Below are 26616 nucleotides of genomic sequence, written 5' to 3'. Positions count from 1 at the left end.
CAAATTTACTTGCAAATGCCAGCACAATGTTCACCTGTCAGAGTGAGGAAAGGAGGCACAAGGGAGGCCAGTGCCCAAGGCGAGCCTTGTATGAAGAGGTTGTATTTCTATGCAGAAGTGGCTAGACCCAGGTGAATTTAGCAACGAAAAAGAAACCAGTTTAGTACTGCTGATGCCAACTGAAATTAGCAAAATTAGCGTCTGAGGATTAAGGTTATTAAGTGAATGGGTGTGGAGGAGCTTAGGATGTCGTCCCTGCAACGTATCTTCAAGTAGGATACAAATCTGGGCCAAAGGCAAGCTCTTTCCTTTGGGCTTTGTCCATGTGCTGCCTACCATCAACTGTCCACAAGGGGGCGGGATAGATCCTGGTAACCTGGTTTCCAAACTATTTCTCCTTCCTTGCAATTGCTTAAAAAGATTTGAAGCTGTTTCATAACCTTGGTTCTCAGGATACAGATTGACATCCACCTTGGTAGTGATCCAGATATCTGTTGTCCTAGTTTTATTTTATCTTCCTTTTTTATTGCAAAGCATCATTATGTTTTTCAAAATTAGTTTTTAATTAGAATTTAATATTCACTATAAGGTAGTCTATTTACAATTTCTTTGCACTTATTAGGTTCACTTAATTCTCACAATAACCATACTGACTGTCACTAACATTATTGGGGTTTTAAAAATAGAGTAGCATATTAAGTATCCATGTCCCAAAGTTCCGTGGTAACCATGCATATGTTTTGATTATATCTTTCCTAGATATTCCATGTGAAAAGTTTCAGATATACATGTGTTTACATATAAGGAAAAATTTACAGCATTAGCTTTATTGTTTGTTTTAGACAACGGTACTGCACTATAGACATTGTCTATAAGATGTCTACTTCATATTTATTATGAATTCCCAAATAAATACATGTAGAATGTATTTTGTACCGTGAGTACAGTATATCCTGTTATGTTGGGTGTACCATGCTTCATTTGATCATTCCCTTTTCTGTATCTGTATTGATTGGTTGATTCATTGATTCATTGATCGATTGATTTTCAAAGGTCTCTCTGTAAATCTCGATGACCGTGAGTTCATAGTCCTCCAGCCTCAGGCCTCAGAGAACCGGCATTAAAGGCATGTGCCACAAACCCTGGCTTGTTTCACTTCTCTAATGTTTCAAATGACTCCGTAATCAATCTCCCTGCAGCTATGCCTGTCCTTTCATGTGACATAATTTCTTTAGTGTAGATTCCCAGAAGTTCAAGTGCTTTGTCAAAAGATATTCAGTTTTTATATTTTAATATTAGCAGATTGTGCGCTCAGATCCTCTCCTATCCACTCGGATTTGTTTCTTCTCTGTTTCAGAAGGAAAAAAAAACAGTAAGAGTCTATAAAACCTGCTCTGAGTGATAATTAAACATACTAAATGAGAAGCCATCATTTTTTACTGTGAGAAGCAGGCTACAGTAGATGCTCCCAGTGTGTTTAACTGATCTAACTGACCAAAACACCCTTCTAACTATTGGTAGTTTTCTCTGAGTTCCTGAAATGCTTCAGGTATGCTAGAAGAAGGGAAACAAATGAGCTATCTTTTTCATATTATGATCATTCTGTGGATCGAGAAGTTACAGAAGATGCAGGAAATGGGCAATTTTCACTCCTATAGAGGGAACTCCAGATAAGGTATCAGGAAGCCAGTTATTTCCTTTACTTCTGCTAGAAAATGTTCATTGCATCCCTGTTCTGCTCTAAGCCCAAAACACACACACACACACACACACACACACACACACACACACACACACAGGAAAACATACCTAGTAAAGTCCTTGTCTTCACAGATGGGTGAGAACTATGGATAACTGTACTTCAAATGAACACATAAATGACTTACACAAGAGCACACAGTTGGAACTGGCAAAAAATAGTAATGGACTCCAGATCATGTATCCCATTAAGTATGTGATGAATATTTGTGAATTAATTGCTGAGTATTCTTTACATTCTTTACTGCTTCTGCCAGTATACATGCACAGATACTAATAGACAGAGACAGAGAGAGATCCCTTCTAGCTGAAGACATTTTAAGGATTTAATTTTTATTTTATTTGGATGTGTGAGTATACCCAGTACACGCATGGTTGCAGGGGAGGCCAAAAGAGGGTGTCAGATCTCCACTGGAACTGGAGTTATAGGCAGTTGTGAGCCATGTGATGTGGGTGCTGGTAATTGAACCCCAGTCCTTTTCAAGAGCAGCAAGTGATCATAACCAGCCCTAAGCTGGAAACATTTAGAAAGCTAAAATGAAAATGTATCTGACTATTGCCTGAAAAGATGAGAGGGGTTTGAACTTTTAGCATCTTTATGCATCTAGAAAAGACCAAGAACACTGGTGTAGAAAAATGCAAATACATTTGAGGAATTTTCAGCAAATCTGGCCATCTTAAATACTAAAGAGGTTAACAGTTGTAGAGTTCAGGTGGGCAACACCCAGTGAGCAACATTCTCATGTTGATGTTCACTGTTATAGATAATCCTAAATGTAGAGTAATTTTGCTCATTTTTTTATTTTGCTTGAAGGAAAAATGAATGTGACAACAAAAATTAAGTTGTTCTGAGAAATTAATTTTCACTTCCTCTATTTTAGAAAAGAGAAGCTTCAGAAAATAAAAATATTACTGAAAATGCGGAAGGAGCAGATTGTGTGTGTTCTGAACCTCAGACGTGTATTTGCAAATCATACAAAATATCAGGACTTCCCCATGGAGCACATCTGGTTAGGTCTGGATTGAGCAATTCCATAACTTAATTAAACGTTTACCAAAACTTCACTTGAAAATTATTAAGTTGAGAGATGCAACACAGTCTTTACTCTGTGTGTCATAATGAATGACAGATCAGCCTGTATGAGTTAGCCAGTCCTGGGGAGTTTCACTGGGGGATGGAATAAATTATTTTTACAATATTCTAAATACACACACACACACACACACACACACACACACACACACACACACACACACACACTAAATTTCTGTCAGTAAAGTTATATATAATATTATATAGTCTATGGTTCCTTTCTCTGCTACCCATATATGCAAACATGACCGAGCGAACATATCTAAGAACTCTGATCACCTAAGACAATTGTCATTGAACACACAATGCTTATCCAGATAGAAGGAAGCTGGTGTGACCTCATAGGTAGGAAGAAACTGTAGCAATCAAGACTGTTGTAAAGATGTGACTCTCAGGTCCACAAGATGACTCAGTGAGTAAAGATACTTATCTACCAAGCCTGGCAGCCTGAGTTCCATCCCTAGAACCTACCCAGTGGAAGGAGAGAACTGACACCCTCATGGTGTTGTCTGACCTCCACACACACCATATCACCAACACCCCAACCCATAAAATAAATCAATGTAGAAAAGATGTGACTTCCAGGATCAGGATCAACCCTTGTCATAGTGACATCCCTTTACACCATATATCTAGTATAATCACCAAGTTACACTCTGTTCATTTGAGACCAAAAGAAGTTATTTAGGCTGAATCTTCAGTGCTTCCAATTAAAAGGTGTGTCAAGTCTTTTTATATTCAGGAGTAGCTGTCATTTAGGACAGCCACTGGAAAGTACTGTTTTCATTTTTGGTTTGAGGGTTTTATATTAGCATATCTTAATTACAAAATATAATGAGCTCTTGTAACAATTTCATTTATGCATACAATATACCTTAGTAACAATGTGTTGAAGTTAATGATTTCATTGCCAAAGGGAAAAATAACATTGAACTTTTACTTAAAGAAAATGACATCTAGAACAGTGACCACCCAAAGATGTGAAGAGTTCAAAGGTACATAATTGGACACACACACACACACACACACACACACACACACACACACAGAGAGAGACAGAGACAGAGAGACAGAGACAGAGACACAGAGACAGAGACACAGAGAGACAGAGACAGACACAGACAGACACAGACAAAGAGACAGAGAGAGACAAACAGAGAGAGACAGAGTCACAGACAGAAGCAGAGACACAGAGAGAGACAGAGAGAGAATCAGAATGGCAGCTGGTTTTTCAAAAATATTTATAAACAAAGCACCTGAGGTTAATCTCCCAAAGCATAACTAGTGCATATCCTTTTAAATTTTAATTTTCTTTATTATTAGAGTGTGCCTGTATTCACACAGGCACACTCATTCAGATGTCAAAAGAGAATTTTGAGGAATTGGCTCCTCCTTCCATGGCAGGTCCAAAGATTAAACTCATGTAAAAGCCCCTGAACTATCTCACCGTCATGGCTCATGATCTTTGGATGTCTCAGCCTTCTACATGACTGCTCAGTGTCTTATCCCTACCCCCTACCCTCCAAGAGAAATGGTGAATTTTGAAAGGTTTCTTTTATTTAGAAGTAAATGCAAAACCACATATGAAGAAACCTCAAGCTTAATAAAAAGATATAAACATTGTATATTATATATTAAAGATGTGGTTTTTCACTTTCTATTTCTATCTCTGCAGAGACCAATTTGTAGGAAAATGTCTTCACAGAGTGCACGGCCGTTTTTAATGTGAGCCACTCTCCTGTGTTTTCTTATTATGACTAATCCTGAAGCCAACCATTCAAAACTGAATAAATATTTCCATTCTTAAGCCGAGGAAATGGAGTGCTTGTGAACTGGCTTTTAAGTGGCAGAACTGGCCTTAGAATCATGTTTATCTATTCCCAAGCCCTGGCTCCCTCTAATGTGACAATCTTATTATGATTTACAAACCGCTTAGATATGCATGGTTTATTTTAGTTTGCCCTGTGGCCCTACCAAGTCTGCCCCTTCCTACCCTCTGGTGCCAATTTTGGTTAAAATAATGTTCTGTTCCCTCTGTTTTGACACTTGTTTACATGCCCCCTTCGGTCTTGCACCCTACCTCATTGTGCCATCAAAACCATGTTGTCTGCTGAGCACTCTCCCACCTTTTCCAGGCATTTGCAGTTAGCATCCTCACCCCACTCACTCCCATGACTGTTTTCCTTTTAGCACTCCTACCTTCTTAGCCTCTCACTAAGTCTCATATCTGCCCCAAGAACATTTTTCTGAGGTCTGCTCTCTCTCTCTCTCTCTCTCTCTCTCTCTCTCTCTCTCTCTTTCTCTCTCTCTCTCTCTCGCTCATATTTTCAAGATAGGTTTATCTATGTAGCTCTTGCTGTCCTGGAACTAGCTTTGTATACCAGGCTCACATTTGCAGAGATCTACCTACCTCAGCTTCCCAAATGCTGGGAAGGTGTGTGCCCCCACTGCTATTTTCTGCTATTTTCTTCTAAAATATGTACTTTGTTTTCCTTCATTGCTGGAGGTCACCTTCCAGAGCTTAGTGCACACTAGGCAAGCATTCCACCACTGAGCTATGTACTTATAACCTGAAAACATACACTTTATTTTAAATTATCTTATCTTTTGCTGAAGAAGCAATCATAGACCAATTTTAAAAGTGCCTGTATATGAGGAATGGAAATGTAAGTTTGACCTTGAAGAGTGAAAGCAGTGTTGCTGTTGATAAAGAATAGAGATTGCAAAGAGAAATGCATCAGAGGCATTTGGGTTGTGTGTCTCCGTGATTCATGTGACTGTGGTACCTGTGGAAAAAGGAGTGGTCATATGCACCAAAAGGAAGTAAGGGAGTTCAGATGACAGCTGGGACAGGAGATTGTCATGGCATCTTTAAAGGCTGGTTCAATCTCCAGAACAACAATATGTAAATTAAAAGCATGCATCTATTTTATTTTACATTATAAATCCATAATAAAACTATTTGTGTTTATAAGAAGCAAAAAACATAGTCTCAGATCCATAAACTTGAGTGTCAAGAGTGGTTTCTCTAGAACTGAGATTTGCTAATATTCTGCTTCTACAAAAGAAGAAAAACGTGGCCTTGGATGATATCATTGAGTGGCAGGCACTGAGTAGTTTCAGTAGACACACACAGATACTTCATTCTCTCAGCTGAGATGGTCGAACAGAAATAATATCTTCTTAGCAAGCCCAACTAGTGTCCAGATGTTGACTCTAGCAGTATTAGCTCAAAATAGGACAAAAGGTTTCCTCAGTGAAATAGCTGATTCTAAGGCTGGGACGGAAATGTGCAGAATTAGCCTCGACAGTGTACAGTGCCAGAAAGGGAGGAAGTGCTAAGAACCAAACCACAATGACACAGGCATGTGAAAGGAGAATCTGGCCAACTGAATGAGCTCACAGTGGCCCAACATGGAACAATCTAAAGGAAGCAACAAACTAAAGGAAGTAACATTGAACTATCATCCCAGCATAAAATAAATACCATGGGTCAATACTGGTGCAAACAAATGATTAAGTTAATTAATAAATAAAGGAGAAAGAATAAATCTCCCTTTTAGAAAAATTTCCTTAACTGTCGTAGAGGGTCTGAGCTAAAGGGAGAGAATCATCACCACTTGTCATGGTGCTGCATGGAGAAACACAGAAAGAACAGATGCAGCAACTTACTTTGGAGAAACCTGGCAAATGTTACCTCAGCCAGAAGATCAAGGTCAACCACAAAGAGGAGAAACTTAGTTAACATCTACCCTTGATAGGATGCAGTGGAAGTTACAGTTTATGGGTCTTCCTCTCATCACCCATTATCTGTGCTGCTGCTAAGACTAGTTCTAGCAGTGAGGCATCCCTGTACCATCTGATCGTACTCCTCAAACTATCAAGGTCAAGATCCTGACTGACTTGTGTCTCCCTTGGAAAGCATTCTCTTTCTTCTGTTTCATGCCCGCAGCATTGAGCAAATGGCAGCCATTTCACAGTTGCTGTTAATGCCACAAGTACTGAATTTTTTCCCAAAAAAGAAAGTTTCTCTAACACAGTAAATTATGACTCTTAGCTTACCTTCAGCAACTGTCCTACCAGCTCAAACATCTGGTCATTTTTGTACAAAAAAAAAAAAAAGAAATGTGTTTTAGGTGTTCTCAAGTTTCTTAAACAAGTTAAAGAAAGACCAAGAGGACAGAATAAATCTAAGAGCAAAGCAAAACGCTGTAAGTATTGTCTGGCTTGAGCTAGCTATTTTATCTGAACTGGATAAAGGAATTGAAGCCTTGGCTTTGAAAGTTACTGTTGATTTACTGCAGTTGGTGTTGTTTGGGCACTGTGCACAACCTGAGGAAGTGGTGTATACTTGGAAAGAGGTTTCACAGAGAGGCAGGTTGACATTACTGCCAGCAAATTCCTGTCAGATTGCAGCAGGGTGATCTGAAGGCACATACCCCCAGCCCTGGCCTTGGTGCCCTGATCTGTGAAGTCTTGGCAGTAAATTGTCAGGAGGCTTGAATGAGAACATTCAAAATGCTTGCTGCATAACCCAAACTTTAGAATACTTTACATATAATTTTTGATGTAGGGTCTCGCTATATGGCTCAGTTTGGCCTTGAACTTGTGGTCCTCCACCTCAATTTCCCAAGTGTTATCATAACAGGTGTGTTCCACCAGGCCCAGCCTAAAAACGTACTTTTAACAACTTAAAGTAGTCTTGAAGTGGAGTGCCTATACTATGATTTCCCCAGATGCCAATATCAGAAGCTTGGAAGGGACCGGTAAGAAAGGGGCTAAAAAAACATGGATGTTGGTGTAGATGGTGAGTAGTGGTGAGAATTACCCTGCTGGAGTAGGTACGGATCCTGAATCTGTGACCAAATTTATCTAAATCTATCTGTGAACAAAATTATCTAAAGCAAGAGTCTTACCTACTTAGATAACCAGATGACTTGAAGCTAGCCACCATATTCATGGCCATGGAGCTTTATGGATATTACAACAGGAAAAATTAATCTATCTTCTGAGCAGTGCCCCACCTCCAACCGCTGATGGTTTTGATGACCTATGTGTGGTGTATTTATGTGTGATGGGGACAAGGAGGGAAGGAGGGGACAGGAAAGAGATATCCCCTAGATATTCATTCCCAAACAATGCTCTGAGAACTGGTGTTATTGTTATTTTAGAAACAAGTCCACTCAAAGAACAAGTTGAAATAAAAGTCAACCCAATCTCTACTACCCTTGCTCTTTGTGATAAGAAGACAACTTCTGTATTAGCAAAAACATAAACACATGCAATAAACACAGTCCTCACCCTATGCAGGCCATTGCATGTAGGCAAGGCCTCCTCACTGCATTGGCTTAAGCTACAGAATGGCAGGAGTGCATATGCTGTTACATGACAGAGGTGCTGTGGGGAACAAGTGCCTGAAGCTTACCAAGGACTGTTAAGTGGTATCAAATCCTCTGTCAGGTAATTGCCTTTGAGCCTAAAGGGACAGTTAAACCAACAATACCATGCTAGTATCTTTTTCAACAGATAAAGTGGATTCTAAAATTTCATAATGTCTAAATTGGGTGCTGCTGTTGGGGAAGCAAGGAAATTTTCTAGTCAAGTGCTTTTTATGAATAATTGTCTGCTTCAGGAATGCAAGTTAGAATTCTCAATGGGGTAGACTGCAGACTTTCCACAGCAAGGCAGACTTGCTTTTCCACCATGAAATGAATTGCGGCTCAGTAAACCTGTAACCCATGCACCAGGCTCCTGAAATAGCATTCCCAAGTAGCCAAGTTCACTGCACCCCACTGAAAAGTGTCACATTTCAAGTCTATGTTGTGGCGCAGTCCCTCACCACTGTCAAACTGGAGGACCTTTGCGCATTTATCAGTGGACTGTCCCTTCCCTCCTCCAACCTGTCATTTCATTTTCTCCACTGCTTCTCCTCGCTTGGCACTACAAGTCTCCCTTCTCTTTCACCGGAAACAGACATTAGTCTTCTAAATTTCCAGGCTTCTGGCCCGTGCAAGGTCATTCTCTCCTTACATTAAGGTCAGCTTGTGGTATGAGCTCTCTCCCTTTGCCCTTCCCATTTCCTATTCATTTAAACATGCATTGATCAGCTCTGCCTTTCTCTCCCCCTTTCCTCTCCCACAAACATACTCCACTGATTGCTTTTACTAGCTTAGATGGTTTCTTAGTTGTTATAGACTAGGGATGTCTATGTCAGTGTCTACCTTAATGTACCAGTGGTCATTGACACTCTGTAACTGACACTGTAATATCTCCTTATAACTTTCTAGAACTTTTGGAGTTCATTCCCCAGGCTCTCCCCTCCCCTGGCTATTCTTCCTCATTCCCTTTAGCACAGGTTCCTCCTGTGGTTGCACACAATGAACCCTTTGCATACTGTCTGAGTTAGGGTTTCTGTTGCTGTGATAAAATACCATGAGGGTAGGAAAACATTTATTTGGCTTACATATGCTGAATTTCTGTCCATGAGGGAAGATAAGGCAGAAACTCGAATGCAGCAGGAACCTGGAGTCAGGAGCTGATGCAGAGGCTGTGGAGGAGTGTTGCTTACTGGTTTATTCAGCCTGCTTTCTTATAGAACCCAGGACCACCAGCCCAGCTGTGGCCCTCCCACACCAATCAGTAAGTCACAAAATGTCTTGTAGGCTTGCTTATAGCCCAGTCTTGTGGACACATTTTCTCAATTGAGAGTCCCTCCTCTCAGATGACTATAGCTTGTATAAAGTGGTTATAAAACTAGCCTGAACACATACTCTCTAGGGAGTTATCTTAATCTCTCCCAGGGCTTTGGCTTCTAGCTTTAAGCTGCCCTCTCCCTGCCTCTAGCTATCTTTAGGTTGCACTTTTGAGGCTTTCTAGCTCTTTCATGGTTATCTCTTGCATACCTTAAACTCATTTTGTCCAGAATATCTACATTTACTGCAAATGTCCTCTTCCTACCCTCTCTTCTCAACCTAGAACTCCCCAATCTACTCATGGTCCTGAACACTAAAAATAGCATAAAATCAAGGATTAAAAAGTAGTGACCTTAAAAAAAAAGTAGTGTCCTTGAAGCAGACTGCCTGAGCTTGGTTCTCACCTGTCCAGTTTGCTAGCTATAGCTGCTATAATAGGGCTACATTTATATCTATCTGGGCCACTGGTTCCTCAACTAGAAAATGGAGACAATAATAATACCAACATTACAATGATGTTATGGAGATCAACTAAAATGACTTTTGTAAAGCACCACACTCTGTAGGTATGGATTTGCCTCTTCTTCCACTTTAATATTAAACACATAGACCATAACATTTCCTATAGTTGAAAAGCTTTCAGCCTCCACTATTAACACCCAGGCTCCTCCCTTTTCTAGGATGACCTATCATGGGCAACCTTGGACCTAACCTGGTGATCCAGACTCTGTCTCTCTCTGTCTCTCTGTCTCTCTGTCTCTCTCTCTCTCTCTCTCTGTCTCTCTCTCTCTCTCTCTCTCTCTGTCTCTCTCTCTGTCTCTGTCTCTGTCTCTCTCTCTCTGTCTCTCTCTCTGTCTCTGTCTCTCTCTCTCTGTCTCTCTCTCTCTCTCTCTCTCTCTCTCTCTCTCTCTCTCTCTCTCTCTCTCTCTCTCTCTGTGTGTGTGTGTGTGTGTGTGTGTTATTGAAAATTTCTTCCACCTTGAATAATTATCTCCCAGGTCTCAGCCCTTTATGTCAAAAGTCCATTCATTCTTCAAATTTTAGCTTGAATGTCATTTTCCAGGGATTCTGACCTGTGGTCTTCTTCAGGGCCCAACTACAAATTACCATGCCAGATTGTTAATTGTTTTTCTAATAAGTGAGTGTTATTCCAGATGCAGCTATATGATAGACAATGTAATTCTACTGATGAATGGGGCATTGCAAAAGAAATCTGTGAAAGAAGTTCTAGCCAAGTGTCACCCATTGGGCCGTTTCACAGAGATGGAAGCAGTCAACATTGCAGAGACCACATCAGATCTCTTCAAGGCTGTGCTGGTTGAAACACCATTAGGTATGAATACTTATTTGTAAAATGACCTGTGCATGTTAGTACAGTAATTAGAAGATATACCTTCAGTATGAAACATGTTTACAAATGTTCTTTTATGCTATACAGATCATAGTTCTTGACAGGATATTAGAGCTGTGTGTGGTGGCACATACATGCACATATGTAAAAGGCTAAGGGGAAGTTGGCAAGCCTGAGGTCAGTCTGGTTACACAGAGAGATTCTGCTTCATAAAAACAAACAACACTGAAAGAATCATCTAGGCCTGGGGAGATAGCTCGGTTGGTAAAGCATTTGTCTTGTAAGTATAAGGACTTGAGTTTGAGCCACAGAAATTTTTGAAAAAAAAAAAAAAAGAGCTCAACCCCAGCACTGGGGAGGCAGAGATCCATAGGACTCTCTGGACCACTAACCTAGCACACACATGTAGGAGCACCCATGTACATAGGCATATGCACACAAATATATACATACCCACATACATAAAAATCATCTAACCTTGCTTTCTCATTTATCAGATGAAGACAAGTGAGTCAATCTGGTCTCAGTCATTTATAAGCCATTCAAATTAGGGCTGGGGCTGGGGCTCATATACCAACCACCAAATCCTTGTGCTTTCTACCAGTTTACAGCAATTAAATGATGAATTTGTACATTCTCAAACTTTGGATTCCCTTTCTATGTTCCTTATTCTTTCATATTAAACTATTATCTAATTCAGGTCATATCTAGGGGTCATTTTGTTTTAAGAAGTTTAGAAATGCCATTGCTATAACCTACTTGGAAACCTCCATAGGATGTAGATCAAATCTAGATCAATTATGAAATGACAATTTCATTGTAGCTTAGCGCTGAAAGCAAAGTTATTATTCAAAATGTTAATGGGAAACTTTTCAAGCATTATTACTGTTAGGAATTCTAGATGGTAGAAATTCATTGTTGATCATAGAAAAAATAGCTTTAATTTAAAATGGGCACAGGGGCTGAAGTGATGTGACCGTGGTTAAGAGCACTGGCTGCTATTCTGGAGGACCTAGGTTTAATTCCTAGAACCCACGTGGTGGTTCAAACTATCTGTAACTCCAGTTTGATGGGTCATGACAACCTCTTCTGTTCCCTGCAAGCACTGGGCATACTCATCATGCAGACATACATCAAGCAAAATAATCGCACATATAAAAATATAAAAAGCAAAATAAAGTAATTTGGGGAGCAACGTGACACATAGGTTATTTTGCATGCTAAGAACATGCTTTACTCATGAGGCCACACTCTGAGCCAAAAGAATTACCCTTCAAACAAATATTTTTTAAAAAGGCAAGGGCATGCTGAGTCACCTTTAAGTATCTGTGGCTTAGATATTGCAGCCTGGTTGAAACAAGGTGAGCCTGGAATCAGTGAGCTGTGAATCTGAAGCCAAGCTCTGCAAGGTCCAAGTCCAATGACCTGGGCACTTTAGTTCCTCACTTTAGTTCCAATTTCCTCACTTCATATCATATTATAATGCTTTTGCAAATGAATTTAAACATAATTTTAATAAAACAATGTGCCTAGTATAAATTAGGTTGCAGATGGTAAACACTGTTATAAGGTTGTAATAGCATATAAGGAAGGAATTGCAAAAAGTAAGCCTTACGTGACTGTTTCCAAGGTAGTGAAAATTAAATAAGCTAAAGTGTATTCGTTATTTGGTACAGCCAGCTGTGTCTAGGGTTCACACACAGTAAATGCTTAATGAATCATAAGTTCTATCTTCCTAATCAATGTTTGCTTTACCCAGTGTGATTGCTACTCTACAGAGTTCTCATTAGTGTTAAGCACAGGGTAGTAGTGCTATGCTTAATTCCTATAGTTTGTAGTCTGGCTTGTGATTCATACACTTTTGCTTTCAGCTCCATTCTTCCAAGACTGTATGTCTGAAAATACTCTCGATGAACTGAATATTGAATTACTGCGCAATAAACTATACAAGGTAATTGTTTTCCCAGATGTATGTTCTTGATTGCACAATATAACATAGTGTTTTTTTATTTAAATTTTTAAATTTTACATACCAACCCCAGTTCCACCTCCCCCCTTCTCTCACCCCCCACCTCCCCCATCCACTCCTCAGAGGGGGGAAGGCCTCCCTTGTGGAGTCAACATCAACAAAGTTATTTTTCCTATTGGCTTCTGCAATTGTTAAGTGATACGTTTTAGTTATATGCATGCATGTCAATTTCTCCTATCCTTTGCTCTATGTACAGTGCTTTAAATGCAAAAAGTGATGGTTAGATGATGGTAGATAGGCAGATAAATTGTGGGAAAACTATATCATAGGTAATCACACTAGACAGTAGGCATTCTGTTGTATAGTGTCCATCTCTGCTGTAGATTTTCTTATAGAACTTTGAATCTTATAATCTGTTCATGCAATTTTGAACCTATGCCAGGATTACCAACTGGTAGACACTATGTCATATGTACCACTGTGTGGTCATCAGATTGTCTTGATCGTGTGGCCACCATTAGAGTTAGAGTATGTACTATAAGACAAGAAAAATCTTCTAGTGGACACTCTCATAAAGTAAATTACTATATACCACTGTGGTATGTAAACAGTGCATTAAGCTCAAATTAATAGTCCTCTCAAGAGTATTTTATTATAGGCATTTTGTTTTATAAAGAGACACTTGTTAGGAGGCATTCCTGAGACATAACTAACAGAACATAGTGTTCCAAGCAGTTCATGGGCCTTAACTCACTCAATCTACAAGCAAAACTGTAGATTTGTGCAATTCTTTCTCCTCATATAAACCTGAAAGATGCAGAGAAATGAGGCTTCCATGGCAGTAATAACTTAGTACTGAGTTAGTTAAGTGTTAGAGCTGGAATACAAACCCAGGCAGTCTAATCTTACAACTTATGCTCTGCTTCTCCAATGTATTCACATAGACAAACCCAATGTGTCTTATGAGATTTAATATCAGAGTTACTAAATCATTTGAAGAGCTCAGCAAAGGACTTGGCACTCTTGTTAGAACAGCTGGAATTAGCTACGTAAATGCTTGCTAAGTAATTAGACACTGTGATGAGTGCAATTTTGTTCTTTTATGGAGCTCTTTTTAGTCTGGGTCACAGGTATATTAAATCTCCATTAAAGTTACTATGGAATATCCTCCCAATTCAGTTTCCATTAGAGCATTTTATAAGCTATGAAAAGATGACCTAGAAGTTTCTAGAAGGAAAATTACTCATTGCATTGTTTATAATCTTCTTTCTTTCTAAGTCTTACCTTGAGGCATTCTATAAATTCTGCAAGGATCATGGTGATGTCACAGCAGAAATTATGTGCCCCATTCTTGAGGTAAGAAGGACCCTTGGGCTCTGTCTTTGCCAAGTGAGCTTCCATACCTGTCCTTGCTTTGACCATGGTGTATTTCTTCATCTCAGAAGTTCTCTGAAAAATTGAATAAGCAATATCATTTGATGTCTTAAGGAAAGTCTTCTCTTGGAAGCAAGCATTGTAGCTCACTGGTTGAACGCTTATCTAACACATTTTGAACCTTGGTTCCACCTCCGGCAATGCAAAAATCAACCAGACAAAATGACTATGAATATGTGGTTATGATTTATGTTGGTGGATATGTAGAAATTAAATTATAATTCATTAAATATTTTTATATTACTATCAAGTTATAGGTTATAATTATTCTCATAATATCCACTCAAATTCTCTCTGAAGAGGGACCATTGAAAAACAGGAATCCCTTGTAGGTTGGAACTACAATCCATTATAACTCTATTCACAATGACATCATTCGCATTGAAACCTAAAACAAAGACTACATAAGAAATCCTCCACCATTCTACCTTTCAGCAGAAAGAATATAGTTCAAAATGCACAATGAGCAGGAGTTTGATTGTGTGGGACAGTACATCAGTGACTTCTCTGGAGTCACTTTTAAATTTTCTAGTTATCACCATAGATCCCACCCATGCTCAGAGGTCCTCTTGACAGAAGATTGACCCACAGAAGTATGGGATATTGGGGTTAACATCAAGAGAGGCTGGGATTCAACCCAGGGCACAGATTGCACTGTTTAACAGGCATCTCTCAGTGGCTTTCCAAGCCTCTTGAAAAATAAATAAATGTTGTGTCAAACTGCTTAGGGGTAATCAAAGAACAATATATTTAAACACTATTTTATTTTTTATTTTTCTTTGCTTGTTTTTTCGTGACAGGGTTTCTTTGTGTAACAGCCCTAACTGTCCTGGAACTAGCTCTGTAAACCAGGCAAGCCTGGAACTCACAGAAATTTGCCTGCTTCTGCCTCCCCCTCCCGAGTGCTGGGATTAAAGGCATGTGCCACCACCGTCAGGCTTATTTAAACATTTTAAATTAGAGTGGTGTTCACTATGTGGCTATACATCATACCAAGAGCCTTCAGACCAGAGGAATAAAGAACATTAAAGTAGAAAAAGAATTCAAAAGAAAGCATAACCAAGCAGGCCAGAAATAGAAGCACTTGTTATGATAAAGAGAGCTTTTGATGGGAACACCCCATCCCCCTCAGTTCAGATAGTGTTTCAGCATGCAGAGGTAGGGAATGGAACATGTGCTTACCAGCTAAGGAATAAACTATAAGGAATAAACTTTGTTATTATAAAGGCAAGGCATGGGAAATTAATGGATTATTTGAATAATCCATTTTAGGCAGTCAGAGTCATCTCTCCTTAACCTGGTCTGTGAAGTGCTTCCTGGTTTCTCCCCATCTACCTGTCTATCCAATTTTCCAGTGGCTTCTCTAGGTGTTTAAGTTGTAACCATCCTCCAAATGCTATGTGCTCCCTCCTGCAGCATGGCCTCTGGCATGGATTCTGATGTCTGTCATGCTGCCTACCCTGTCATATTTCCCTCCTTAAAATTCTAACATCTTACAACTAGAAAGAACACCAAAGAACACCTGGGACAACTACCTTCCTGTTGCCTATCTTACCCTAACTTTCATTTCAAGTATTTGTATTGCCATGAACAATCCCATTTGCAGTTCTTCTCATCCCTGGAAATTCTAAAGTGATTTACAGGACTGGTTATATGCAGGAACCAGAATGTAACCGTCTTTGCTTCCAAATAAGGCTAACCTGCCTCTGACCCACCCCTAATTTCCATGAGAGCAATCAAAAGGACCAGTGGGACTGCTCACTCTCCTGATGATAAGAAACACCTGTTCTAACAAAAAGCATTCCAGTAGAGCTGTTGCAAGCCTGGCTTTGTTATTAGCTAGTAAGTGTGGAAAATAATGAAGGACAGCTCAGAGCCTTTCTTTTCAGGTTTCTTGTGTTGGTGAATGGCTGTGGAATCTTTTTAAAAGGCAGAGTGTGGCTTGAGATTCTGCATTTTCAGTCAACTTTCACTGATGTCAAAGCTACTGAGCCAGGATTTCAAGTAACATCACAGTAGAAATCAGACAGGTTGTTCTGTTAGATTCAGTAGATAGAATAATCCTATACAATGGGCATTGACTCCAAAAATGAACAACAAATAAAAATGAGAGGGCTCTTCCAAGAGTTAAGAGTAAGGAATAGAAAAGTACAGGGGCCGACTTCAGAATGACTTGGTAAATAAGAAGTACTTGAAGGACCTGGGGAAGAGTTCCTGAGCCCAACAATACCCAGATAAGAAGAAGAGGGTCCCTTAGGGCTGTGGAAAGGGGCCTAGAAGGAATAAGAACCAGTAGACAGGGAGGAGTGTAGTGAAATGATTTCCTCTAGACATGACATGGCCATTACACATATGAACTCACAGCAGCTGTGTTTACCTAGACAAGACCTGCATGAGATCATCTCATTGTCAAATCCCAGGGTTGGGTAGAGAAGAGTACTTGAGCCCAAGCCCTTGCTGAGGAGCTAATGGTGGTTGATGTGGCTGCTGGAGAAGAGAGGGTTCCTTTTCCATAGGAGTGTGGTAGGTCCCCAGTGCCCCAGGGGGTAACTCCACACCCATTCATATATGGAAAGCACAAACTGGACCCTGTGGATTAAAAGGTGTGTGTGTGTGTGTGTGTGTGTGTGTGTGTGTGTCTGTGTGTGTATGTCTGTGTGTGTGTGTGTGTGTGTGTGTACATATATATATATATATATATATATATATATATATATTTCAGGATAACAATAAAGGAAGATGGAATAGTTAATGTGGATATAAGGAAAACTAAGAGAAAGGAGAAACATGGAGAACAAAGAAATAGGAAAGAGATCTCAAGAAAGACAGCATGATTACAGGAAACAGGATTGATGGGATAGGAGCTCAGCAGCATATAGTGTCCAGCACAGGTCATCAGTACACTGGCCTACTTAAGGATAATAAAGAATCAGGCCTTACAAGGAAGACAAATCACCCTCAGCCACATGATTCTTAGCTACAGAATCAGAGATGGTACGTTGTAGTGATATATCATTTGTGATTTATTAAAGCTTGCCCAAGGGTACAGAAAGCAAAGCTAGACACAAGTCATTCAGCCAGGCAATGGTGGCACACACCTTAAATCCCAGGACTCAAGAGACAAGTAGATGGATCTCTGTTAGTCCAAAGCCACACAGAGCTACATGAAATTTAACCAGTTCTAAAGAGAAACAGCTCACACAAATGCAATCTCAGCACTTGGGATCACATGCCTTTAATCCCAGGATTTTAGAGGTATAAAAGGAAGAGACAACAGTGTGGGATTGCAGTATGAGGCTTGGTAGAGACAGGATTGCAATCTGAGATTTGGTGAAGATATTTAGTCTTTAGCCACCTTGAGGAGGGGGCAGCTCTTTCAATCTGAGGTAGAGGTAAGAGCTAGTGGCTGGCTGCTTTACCTCTCTGACCATCAGCTCCAACCCCAATATCTATCTCTGGGTTTTTATTAATTTGCATTATAGTAGGTCATTAAAAATCCAAAACCATGAAAATAAAGAGTGTCTATAGTATAAAGTTTAATTCTATAAAATAAGTAGGGCTAGGGATATGGCTCAATGGTAGAGCTGGTATGACATGCATGAGGCCCTGGATTGTATAAAAGAATAAAATGCTGTGAAATGGGTACCTTTGATGATCCCCACCAAGGTATGCCACTAAGAGAACACACCATATGCAACAGGGTTAGTTAAAGAGATTTATTGGGAGAGGAAGGATGAGGAGAGTGAAAGAGCAAAAGACTGTCTCAGAGTGGGGACATGACAGAGGCAGGCAGACAGACAGACATAGAAAGTCAAGAGAGCAAAAATAGAGAACTGTGACTGACAGACACTTTTATGGGGTGTGTGGGTTGCATGGCTGAAGCAGTCTGGTTTCCTTGACAGGAACTAACAATGGATCCTCAGCATCACAAACAATAATAATAATAATAACAACAATAGCGACAGGAGCAATTAGAAGGGATTAGTAATATGTAATGATGCACATTTTTGTTGTCCAAACACCCTAGCAGATATTGTTACTTTCATTGCCTTATTCCCTCCATGGCTGCAATTGAGTGGCATTATTACCACTTTTTTCTTACTCTTGTGACCTACATGGGAGTAACTCACTGCAGGGAGCCTGGGAAGTAAAGCTTGGTAGGGTTTCAAGAGTCATAGGCCATCACAGGGCTGTGCAATCTTCCCCCAGCAAACAAATTACTCCCTTTCAATGGAAGACTAAAAGGACATTAGTAGCACACACCTACATTGTAATTAAACATGAAAAGTAGATCACTTCAGATATGCAATTCTTCATGTAGCATATGGTGTAAAAGATTATTAGATTGCTGCTTTCATGTCTTTCTCTTTCAGTTTGAGGCTGACAGACGTGCTTTAATCATCACCCTGAACTCATTTGGCACTGAACTGAGCAAAGAAGACAGGGAGACCCTCTTCCCCACCTGCGGCAAGCTCTATCCTGAGGGGCTGCACTTGTTGGCTCAAGCTGAAGACTTTGAGCAGATGAAGAGAGTAGCAGATAATTATGGAGTAAGTGATTTCACCAGCACCGTGAGTGCCTTACATTATTTCAGCAGGGGCCCTTTAGAAGCTCACACATCCATTTAGACACCTCATCCCAAGTGATAGCCAGATGGCAACAAGCAGTGCCTCTTGCTGTAATTATGCCTTCCAGAGAAACACTTTAAGTTTCCAGTCCAAGCTGGTGTCTTTTTAAGAGTCCTGCCAAGAAAGCCCTTGTTTAAATCTCCCAGGAGTGGTTATCTGAGCATGTCTTAAAGTACCTTACAAAGAAACTTGCCCCAAGAGGTTGGGGCAAGTTCCTGGAAGTGAGAGTTCATGTCAAAGTTCCTAAACAGCCTGACTTCAATGTATCTTGCAAGTACCTACTGGGGAAACAGAGTCATGACAGAACATCTATAGGGACCACAGGAAAATATGGGATATGTGTGGGTTTTCCCAACCCCTTTGCTGAATGGCAGAAACTGAGAGAGGAACAGAGCTGCTCACTTGCTTTTCCTCCTCCTGCCTTCACCATTCTAAGATGGGCTGAAGTTCCTCACACCCTGAACACACACACACACACACACACACACACACACACACACACACACACACACACACACACACACAACATATATATATATATATATATATATATATATATATATATTTCCTCAGTTTAAGAGTAACCCTGATGTTTCTGTATGGGTTTCTGAATCCTTCCAATAAAAAAGCCAGCAAACAGTATCTATAAACCTTCTTAGTATTTCATCTATAATTGTGAACAACTTTTTAGTATAATGTTAAAATTTGAGCTTCTCCACAGTTTCCACTCTTTCTGCACTTGCAATCCCATGAGATGTATATATAAGTTGTCATCTCAAGGAATTCAGAAACCTATACTGATCAAACTGCATGAGTTCACTAAGTCCAATGTTTATATGTGTGAAAATGGCAAGGTACATTGAGGAAAAATATATTTTTCCCTGTGAGAATTTCATTCACCTTTTTTAGTTGTTTGGATTTTGGGGACAATGGGAGCGGTCAGGAAGTGAAAGGTCTCATCAAAGGCATTCAGGCCTTCTGTACAAAGTTTCTTTAAAGCACACACACACACACACACACACACACACACACACACACACACACACACACACATACGCACAATCAGCTAAGAAAATGTATTTAAATGCATTTGTAAGAAATGAGATAACCTTTACATTTAAGCTCTTTCCTTTGTTTTTAAGGTATACAAGCCTTTATTTGAAGCTGTAGGTGGCAGTGGGGGGAAGACATTGGAAGATGTTTTCTATGAGCGAGAGGTATGGCAGAAGTGGAAATATTATGGTTAATATGCTTTTGTTGTTGTTATCATGGGTTTTAGATGTTTTCTCACTTGGAGTCTCTTTTTATATTTCATTGGTTAAATAGATGCTTTGCAGTGAACATTGTGTTTTGGCATTCCCTTAGAGGGGCAGATCCTAGCAGCTCATAGATAGTTTCACATAAATTTGCCTGTGCTGAGTGTGTTTAGTGAAAACTTTAGAAGTGGGTTTTCCATGGTTAACCACAAAAGGAAGGCAAGAATGCCCTCACAGATACCAACTCTTCTCAGTTTGCTTCCTCTCACTCCTTAATCCATATGATCTGCAGGAAGGGTTTATATGTGGTTAAAATGCAGGCACAACTATACCTATGTGGGAATTATTCATATGGAAACTCATAGCCTAGTTTATTCCCTTTCCCTAAAAAGGCAGATTACATAATCAACTGGAGTCAGGTCCTTAGCTACTGCATTATTTAATGAAGAAAATTTTCATTTTTTCCCAAATGAGTTTGTTTCCACAAATCTAGAGAATTTTTGTAGTATATTCACTTGATGGAAACCATTGGCCCACCCATGCCTACATGATTGACTTAATATAGAGCCAGACTTCAGGGTTGGAATATATGCAGCTTGGGAACTTTCCTGTACCTAGACATTGGGCATTTTCCAATGGTCCACTTTCATAGAAAGAAATAGAAACAAGGCAAATAATACAACATATTAGGGATCTTTAAAACTACACAGGCTACACCAACATCACAAAGAGGCAGTCAAGGAAGCTGCTTTTCCCAGGGAAAAAAAATGAGCATCTACTGTACATACCAGGAGCAGCCTCCAATTAGTACTGTGTTACTTAGGGTTTGCAGAACAGCAGGATGGACTCTGTACCTCTTCTGCTTTCTTCCCATCCTAATATCAAAATGGAGCAAAGTGAAAAAACTGTTCAATTTGCAACTTAATTCTAGTTTTAAGAAACTTAATTTTCTTTTGCTTACTTAATTTTGTAGAACAAACCAATGCAACTGCATAGACTGTAGTTACAGAGCACCTAAAATCGGCTCACAGTGTCAGTCTGAATTCCAGAACACTGTCACACTGCCCTGAGAGAAAGAGAGCCTTAAATATCTCTTCAAATGTTTTGAAGTTGTGGCCAGGAATGAATATTTTACCAAAACTAGGCTATACCACCAACTGAAAGCAAGATAAATAATACTATGAAGTTAAACATACATTCCCTGAACACACCTTTCTGCTAACAGTGCTAGAATGTGAAGCCTGTCTTCTGAGTCCATAAATTTACTTTTTAAGTTGATACCTTCTACATTTGTCCATGGGATACTTCCTTAACATGTTTTGAGTTACCTCTACTCCCACTATTGGTCTAATTTGCATATTATTTAAGAATAAATAAGCACCACATAAGAAGAATATATTTCTTGTTTATTAATAATAAATAATAAATAATAAATAAATAAAATAATCTTGTTTATTACCTCATAAAAGTAGTATGTTGTAGACAAGCTGATGATCCATGTCATCTTTTTCCTTCTTTAGGTGCAAATGAATGTGCTGGCATTCAACAGACAATTCCACTATGGTGTGTTTTATGCATATGTAAAGTTGAAGGAGCAAGAGATGAGAAATATCGTGTGGATAGCAGAATGCATCTCACAGAGACATCGAACTAAAATCAACAGTTATATTCCAATTTTATAAGCCAGTAATGAGGCCTCAAATGCAGAAAATTATACAGTTGAAAGGAAGTTATTGAGTAAAGAAAGGCATTGTGTCTTACATTATCTAGATTATACAAAAGTAAGTCGTATCTCCTTTCCAGGAATTGCATATCCCCTGGAAGCCCAATAAACTGAACTTAAAACAAAGCAGTCCATTCTTATTTTTGGCAAACCTTTATCATTTTTTCCAAGTTTATGTCTCATTGCTCACTGACCTTGCACATTCATTTTAACTGACCCTGTGGCATTTTTGTACTCTCATTTAGTTATGTTAAAATCATACCTAAACAAGTATTTCACTCTTCCTTTTCCATCCATCTCCCCAACCTCAAACACTGGGTATCTGCTCTACTTTTTAGCTGTATGTTTATTCCATGCATTCACAAAAAACATACAGCATATTTGGTGAGTAATGTTGTCTTCTTTTACCCCCAGGACACTTGGATTGGTAAGCCTGAGAAAGACAGATTCCCACGATGATGTCAGTGTTGCTAAATTTGTGTGAGATATGTATATGTATATATATATATATATATATATATATATATATATATATATATATATATGAGAGATGGATAGATGGAAAGGGAGAAAGAGATATACAAACTATATAGATTTTTTGTTTTTTGACTTTATAGATATTTATGCGTATGGTTCTATCACACTTTTTTCAAGAAGAAAATTCCACTTGTTCCACTGTTCCTTCAGAAGAAAAAAATCAGATTTAATATGGCTGCTTCGTAAAGCTTAGAACCAGTGGAAAGGGTTACTCAGAAAAAAGAAAATACAAAAATACCTCACCAATCTTTTCTTTAAGTAGAAAGAGTGTTCTTAAATATAGTCTGTATTTGCTGTTCTTCAAGAATTAGACATGCCAGTCAACAAGATGCTTCAGCAGGTAAGGGAGCTTTCTTTCAGTCCTAACTACTTGAGTTCAATCCCTGGGAACTCACACGGTAGAAGAAAGGAACTTAGTACTGCAGGATTGCCTTTAATCTTTACACACACACACACACACACACACACACACACACACACACACACACACACGAAACAATTGTAAAAATAAAACTTAAAGAAGAACACAGATAATTTGAACTTTATTTTTATAAGCATATTTAACAAAATATATAAACACATTGTCTAAAATAGTATGCATAACCTAAGGATCACAACATTTTGTTGTGGAACATTTACACTGTGTGAAGATGTGTCACTCTGATTGATTTAATAAAAGCTAAATGGCCAATAGCTAGGCAGGAGGGTACAGCAGGGACTTTTCGACAGAGAGCACTCTGGAAAGAAGAAAAGTGAGGCATCAGTGGGACACAGAGAGAGCATGGCATGCAAAAGGAAAGATTAAAGCCATCTGGCAATATGTAAATGAATACAAATGGATTAACTTAAATTATAAGGGCTGGTAGGACAAGCTGAGCTTTCATAATTAACAATAGGTCTTCATGTCATTTTTTTGTGAGCTGGAAACCAAAAGAAAAATGTGTCTACACATTTTTTCTGTAGAAAAAAATCATTTATATGTATAAGAAAAATAATGATTTGTTGAACTAAGAAGGAAGCTAAGTACCTACTTCCTGAATGTAGATGCAATATACCCAGATGCTTCATGCTCATGCCATCACATCTTCTCAACCATGGTGGACTGTAGTCTCAAACTGTGAGTCAAAATAAACCCTTCCCTCAGGAAACTGCTTCCTGAACATAACACCAGTAGTACAGACACTAAGATCAACAATGGGATCTCCTGAAACTGAGAAGCTTCTGTAAGGCAAAGGACACAGTCAGCAAGACAAAACGGCAGCCGACAGACTGGGAAAAGATATTCACCAACCCCACATCTGACACAAGGTTGATCTCCAAAATATACAAAGAACTCAAGAAGCTAGTCCCCCAAACACCAAACAACCCAATTAAAAAGTGGGGTACAGGACTAAATAGACAATTCTCAATAGAGAAATCTAAAATGGCTGAAAGACACATAACAAAGTGTTCAACATCCTTAGCCATCAGGGAAATGCAAATCAAAACAACTCTGAGATACCATCTTACTCCTGTCAGAATGGCCAAAATCAAAAACACCAATGACAGTTTATGTTGGAGAGGATGTGGAGAAAGGGGAACACTTCTCCACTGCTGGTGGGAGTGCCAACTTGTACAGCCACTTCGGAAATCCGTATGGTGACTCCTCAAGAAAATGGGAATGCGTCTACCACAAGATCCAGCAATTCCACTCTTAGGCATATACCCAAAAGAAGCACATTCATACAACAAAGACATCTGTTCAGTGATGTTCATAGCAGCACTATTTGTAATAGCCAGAAACTGGAAGCAGCCTAGAAGCTTCAGTTGATGCCTCAACTGAAGAATGGATAGAGAAATTGTGGTACATTTACACAATGGAGTACTACTCAGCAGAAAAAAACAATGGAATCTTTAAATTTGCAGGCAAATGGATGAAACTAGAAGAAACCATTCTGAGAGAGGTAACTCAATCACAAAAAGACAAACATGATATGTACTCACACATATGTGGATTTTAGGCATAGAGTAAGGGATTACCAACCTACAATCCACACTGCCAGAGAAACTAGTAAACAAGGAGGACCCTAAAAGAGACAAACTTTGTCCCCTGGAGAAGGGAAAAGGGTCACCATCCCCTGAGCAAATTGAGAACATGGGAAGAAGAGGGAGGGAACTACGAGAATGATAAGGGAAGAAAAGGAAGAATGCAGAGGTCATGAGGGAGCAGAAAGGCTGAGTCAGGTGTAGGTTAGAAGAAAGGATATGTGATAGGCAGGGTTTTAGTTGGGGGGTTGGTAGGGGAGAAAGGGAGGGAGAAGGGAACTGGGATTGTCATGTAATTCAATCTTGTTTGTAATTCAAATTTTAAAAAAAGTAAAAAAAGATTCTTACATTCCGCCGCCGCAGACTGACCTGGAACTAGGTGAGTGAGCTCCTGCCCGCTCCCGACCCCAGACCAGAACACCCCACCACCCCCATCCCACCACCCCCTCCTGAGCCTGCCGGCTTGGGCCAGACACGCCCAGAGAGGGAGGAGCCCCCTGCCCCACCAATCTGCTAGCACTCCATTCTTACATTCCGCCGCCGCAGACTGACCTGGAACTAGGTGAGTGAGCTCCTGCCCGCTCCCGACCCCAGACCAGAACACCCCACCACCCCCATCCCACCACCCCCTCCTGAGCCTGCCGGCTTGGGCCAGACACGCCCAGAGAGGGAGGAGCCCCCTGCCCCACCAATCTGCTAGCACTCCATTCTTACATTCCGCCGCCGCAGACTGACCTGGAACTAGGTGAGTGAGCTCCTGCCCGCTCCCGACCCCAGACCAGAACACCCCACCACCCCCATCCCACCACCCCCGCCTGAGCCTGCCGGCTTGGGCCAGACAAGCCCAGGCAGGGAGGAGCTCCCTGTGCCCCAAATCTGGTAGCACCCCACTCTTCCATTCCGCCGAACGACCAAGAAACTAGGAACTAGCGAGGAGACCACCAGGAGCGTCGAGATCATCTAGAGTTGTGGACATCGAATTCCTAGCCCCCACACACCACTGGGCCACAAGAGGAGATAGAGAGAACCCACCCGCACCCACTAAAAGGATATGGGGAGAAGACAGAATAAGATTTCACTCAACAACACAAAGACCAACATGACACCACCAGAACCTAGGGACTCCACTCCGGCAAGAGCTGAAAAGCCCAACACAGAGCATGAAGATGAGATGGACCTCAAAAATTATCTCAGCAAGTTGATAGAGACCTTTAAAGAGGAAACAAGAAAATCCCTTAAAGAAATAGAAGAGAAAACAAACAAAAAATTAAATGAATTGGAGGAAAAGACAAACCAAAAAATTCAAGAAATAAATAAATCTCTTAAAGAATCCAAAGAAAGCCAAGAAAAAACATCCAAGCAAGTGAAGGAAGCTCTTGAAATAGTTCAAAACATGAAAGCTGAAATACACACAATAAAGAAAACACAGAATGAGACCATGTTGGAAATGGAAAGGTTGGATAAACGATCAGGAACTAAAGATGTAAGTGTATCCAACAGGATTCAAGAGATGGAAGAGAGAATCTCAGCCACTGAAGACTCGCTAGAGGATATACATTCATCCACCAAAGAGAACCTCAAGTCCAACAAAACCCTAACACAAAATATCCAGGAAATATGGGACACCGTAAAAAGGCCAAACCTAAGAATAATAGGTGTAGAAGAAGGTGAAGAAATACTGCTCAAAGGTACAGAAAACATATTCAACAAAATCATAGAAGAAAACTTCCCCAACCTACAGAAGGATATGCCTATGAAAGTACAAGAAGCTTACAGGACACCAAACAGACTGGACCACAAAAAGAAGTCGCCCCGACACATAATAATCAAAACACCAAATCTACAGAATAAAGAGAAAATATTAAGAGCAGCAAAGGAAAAAGGCCAAGTAACATATAAAGGCAAACCAATCAGAATCACACCCGACTTCTCAATGGAAACTCTGAAAGCCAGAAGGTCTTGGATAGATACCCTACAAGCACTAAGGGAGCATGGATGTCAACCCAGACTACTGTACCCAGCAAAACTTTCAATCACTATAGATGGAGAAAACAAGATATTCCACGACAAAAACAGATTTAAACAATACATATCAACAAATCCAGCACTACAGAAGGCTCTGGAAGGAAAACTCCAACCCAACGAACATA

At 39.9% G+C, this 26616-nt stretch overlaps 1 protein-coding gene across 2 annotated transcripts in view; it reads left to right on the top strand.

The window, feature by feature from the left end:
• Atp6v0d2 (ATPase H+ transporting V0 subunit d2) overlaps nucleotides 1-22021 on the top strand; it is a 41464-nt gene extending 19443 nt beyond the window's left edge. The window contains exons 3-8 of one of the 2 annotated variants that reach the window (XM_027403577.2): nucleotides 10698-10876; nucleotides 12766-12845; nucleotides 14142-14219; nucleotides 18671-18847; nucleotides 20068-20142; nucleotides 21702-22021. In XM_027403577.2, coding sequence (XP_027259378.1) covers nucleotides 10698-10876; nucleotides 12766-12845; nucleotides 14142-14219; nucleotides 18671-18847; nucleotides 20068-20142; nucleotides 21702-21863 — 751 coding nt within the window. In that variant the 3' untranslated portion in view covers nucleotides 21864-22021. The remainder of the gene's footprint in view (nucleotides 1-10697; nucleotides 10877-12765; nucleotides 12846-14141; nucleotides 14220-18670; nucleotides 18848-20067; nucleotides 20143-21701) is intronic. The other variant, XM_035438994.1, reaches the window with a different exon arrangement.
• Nucleotides 22022-26616: the final 4595 nt, after the last annotated feature.

Source organism: Cricetulus griseus, chromosome 2, assembly GCF_003668045.3.
Source record: "Cricetulus griseus strain 17A/GY chromosome 2, alternate assembly CriGri-PICRH-1.0, whole genome shotgun sequence".
NCBI lineage: Eukaryota > Metazoa > Chordata > Mammalia > Rodentia > Cricetidae > Cricetulus > Cricetulus griseus.
This window is presented reverse-complemented; position numbering and strand designations above follow the sequence as displayed.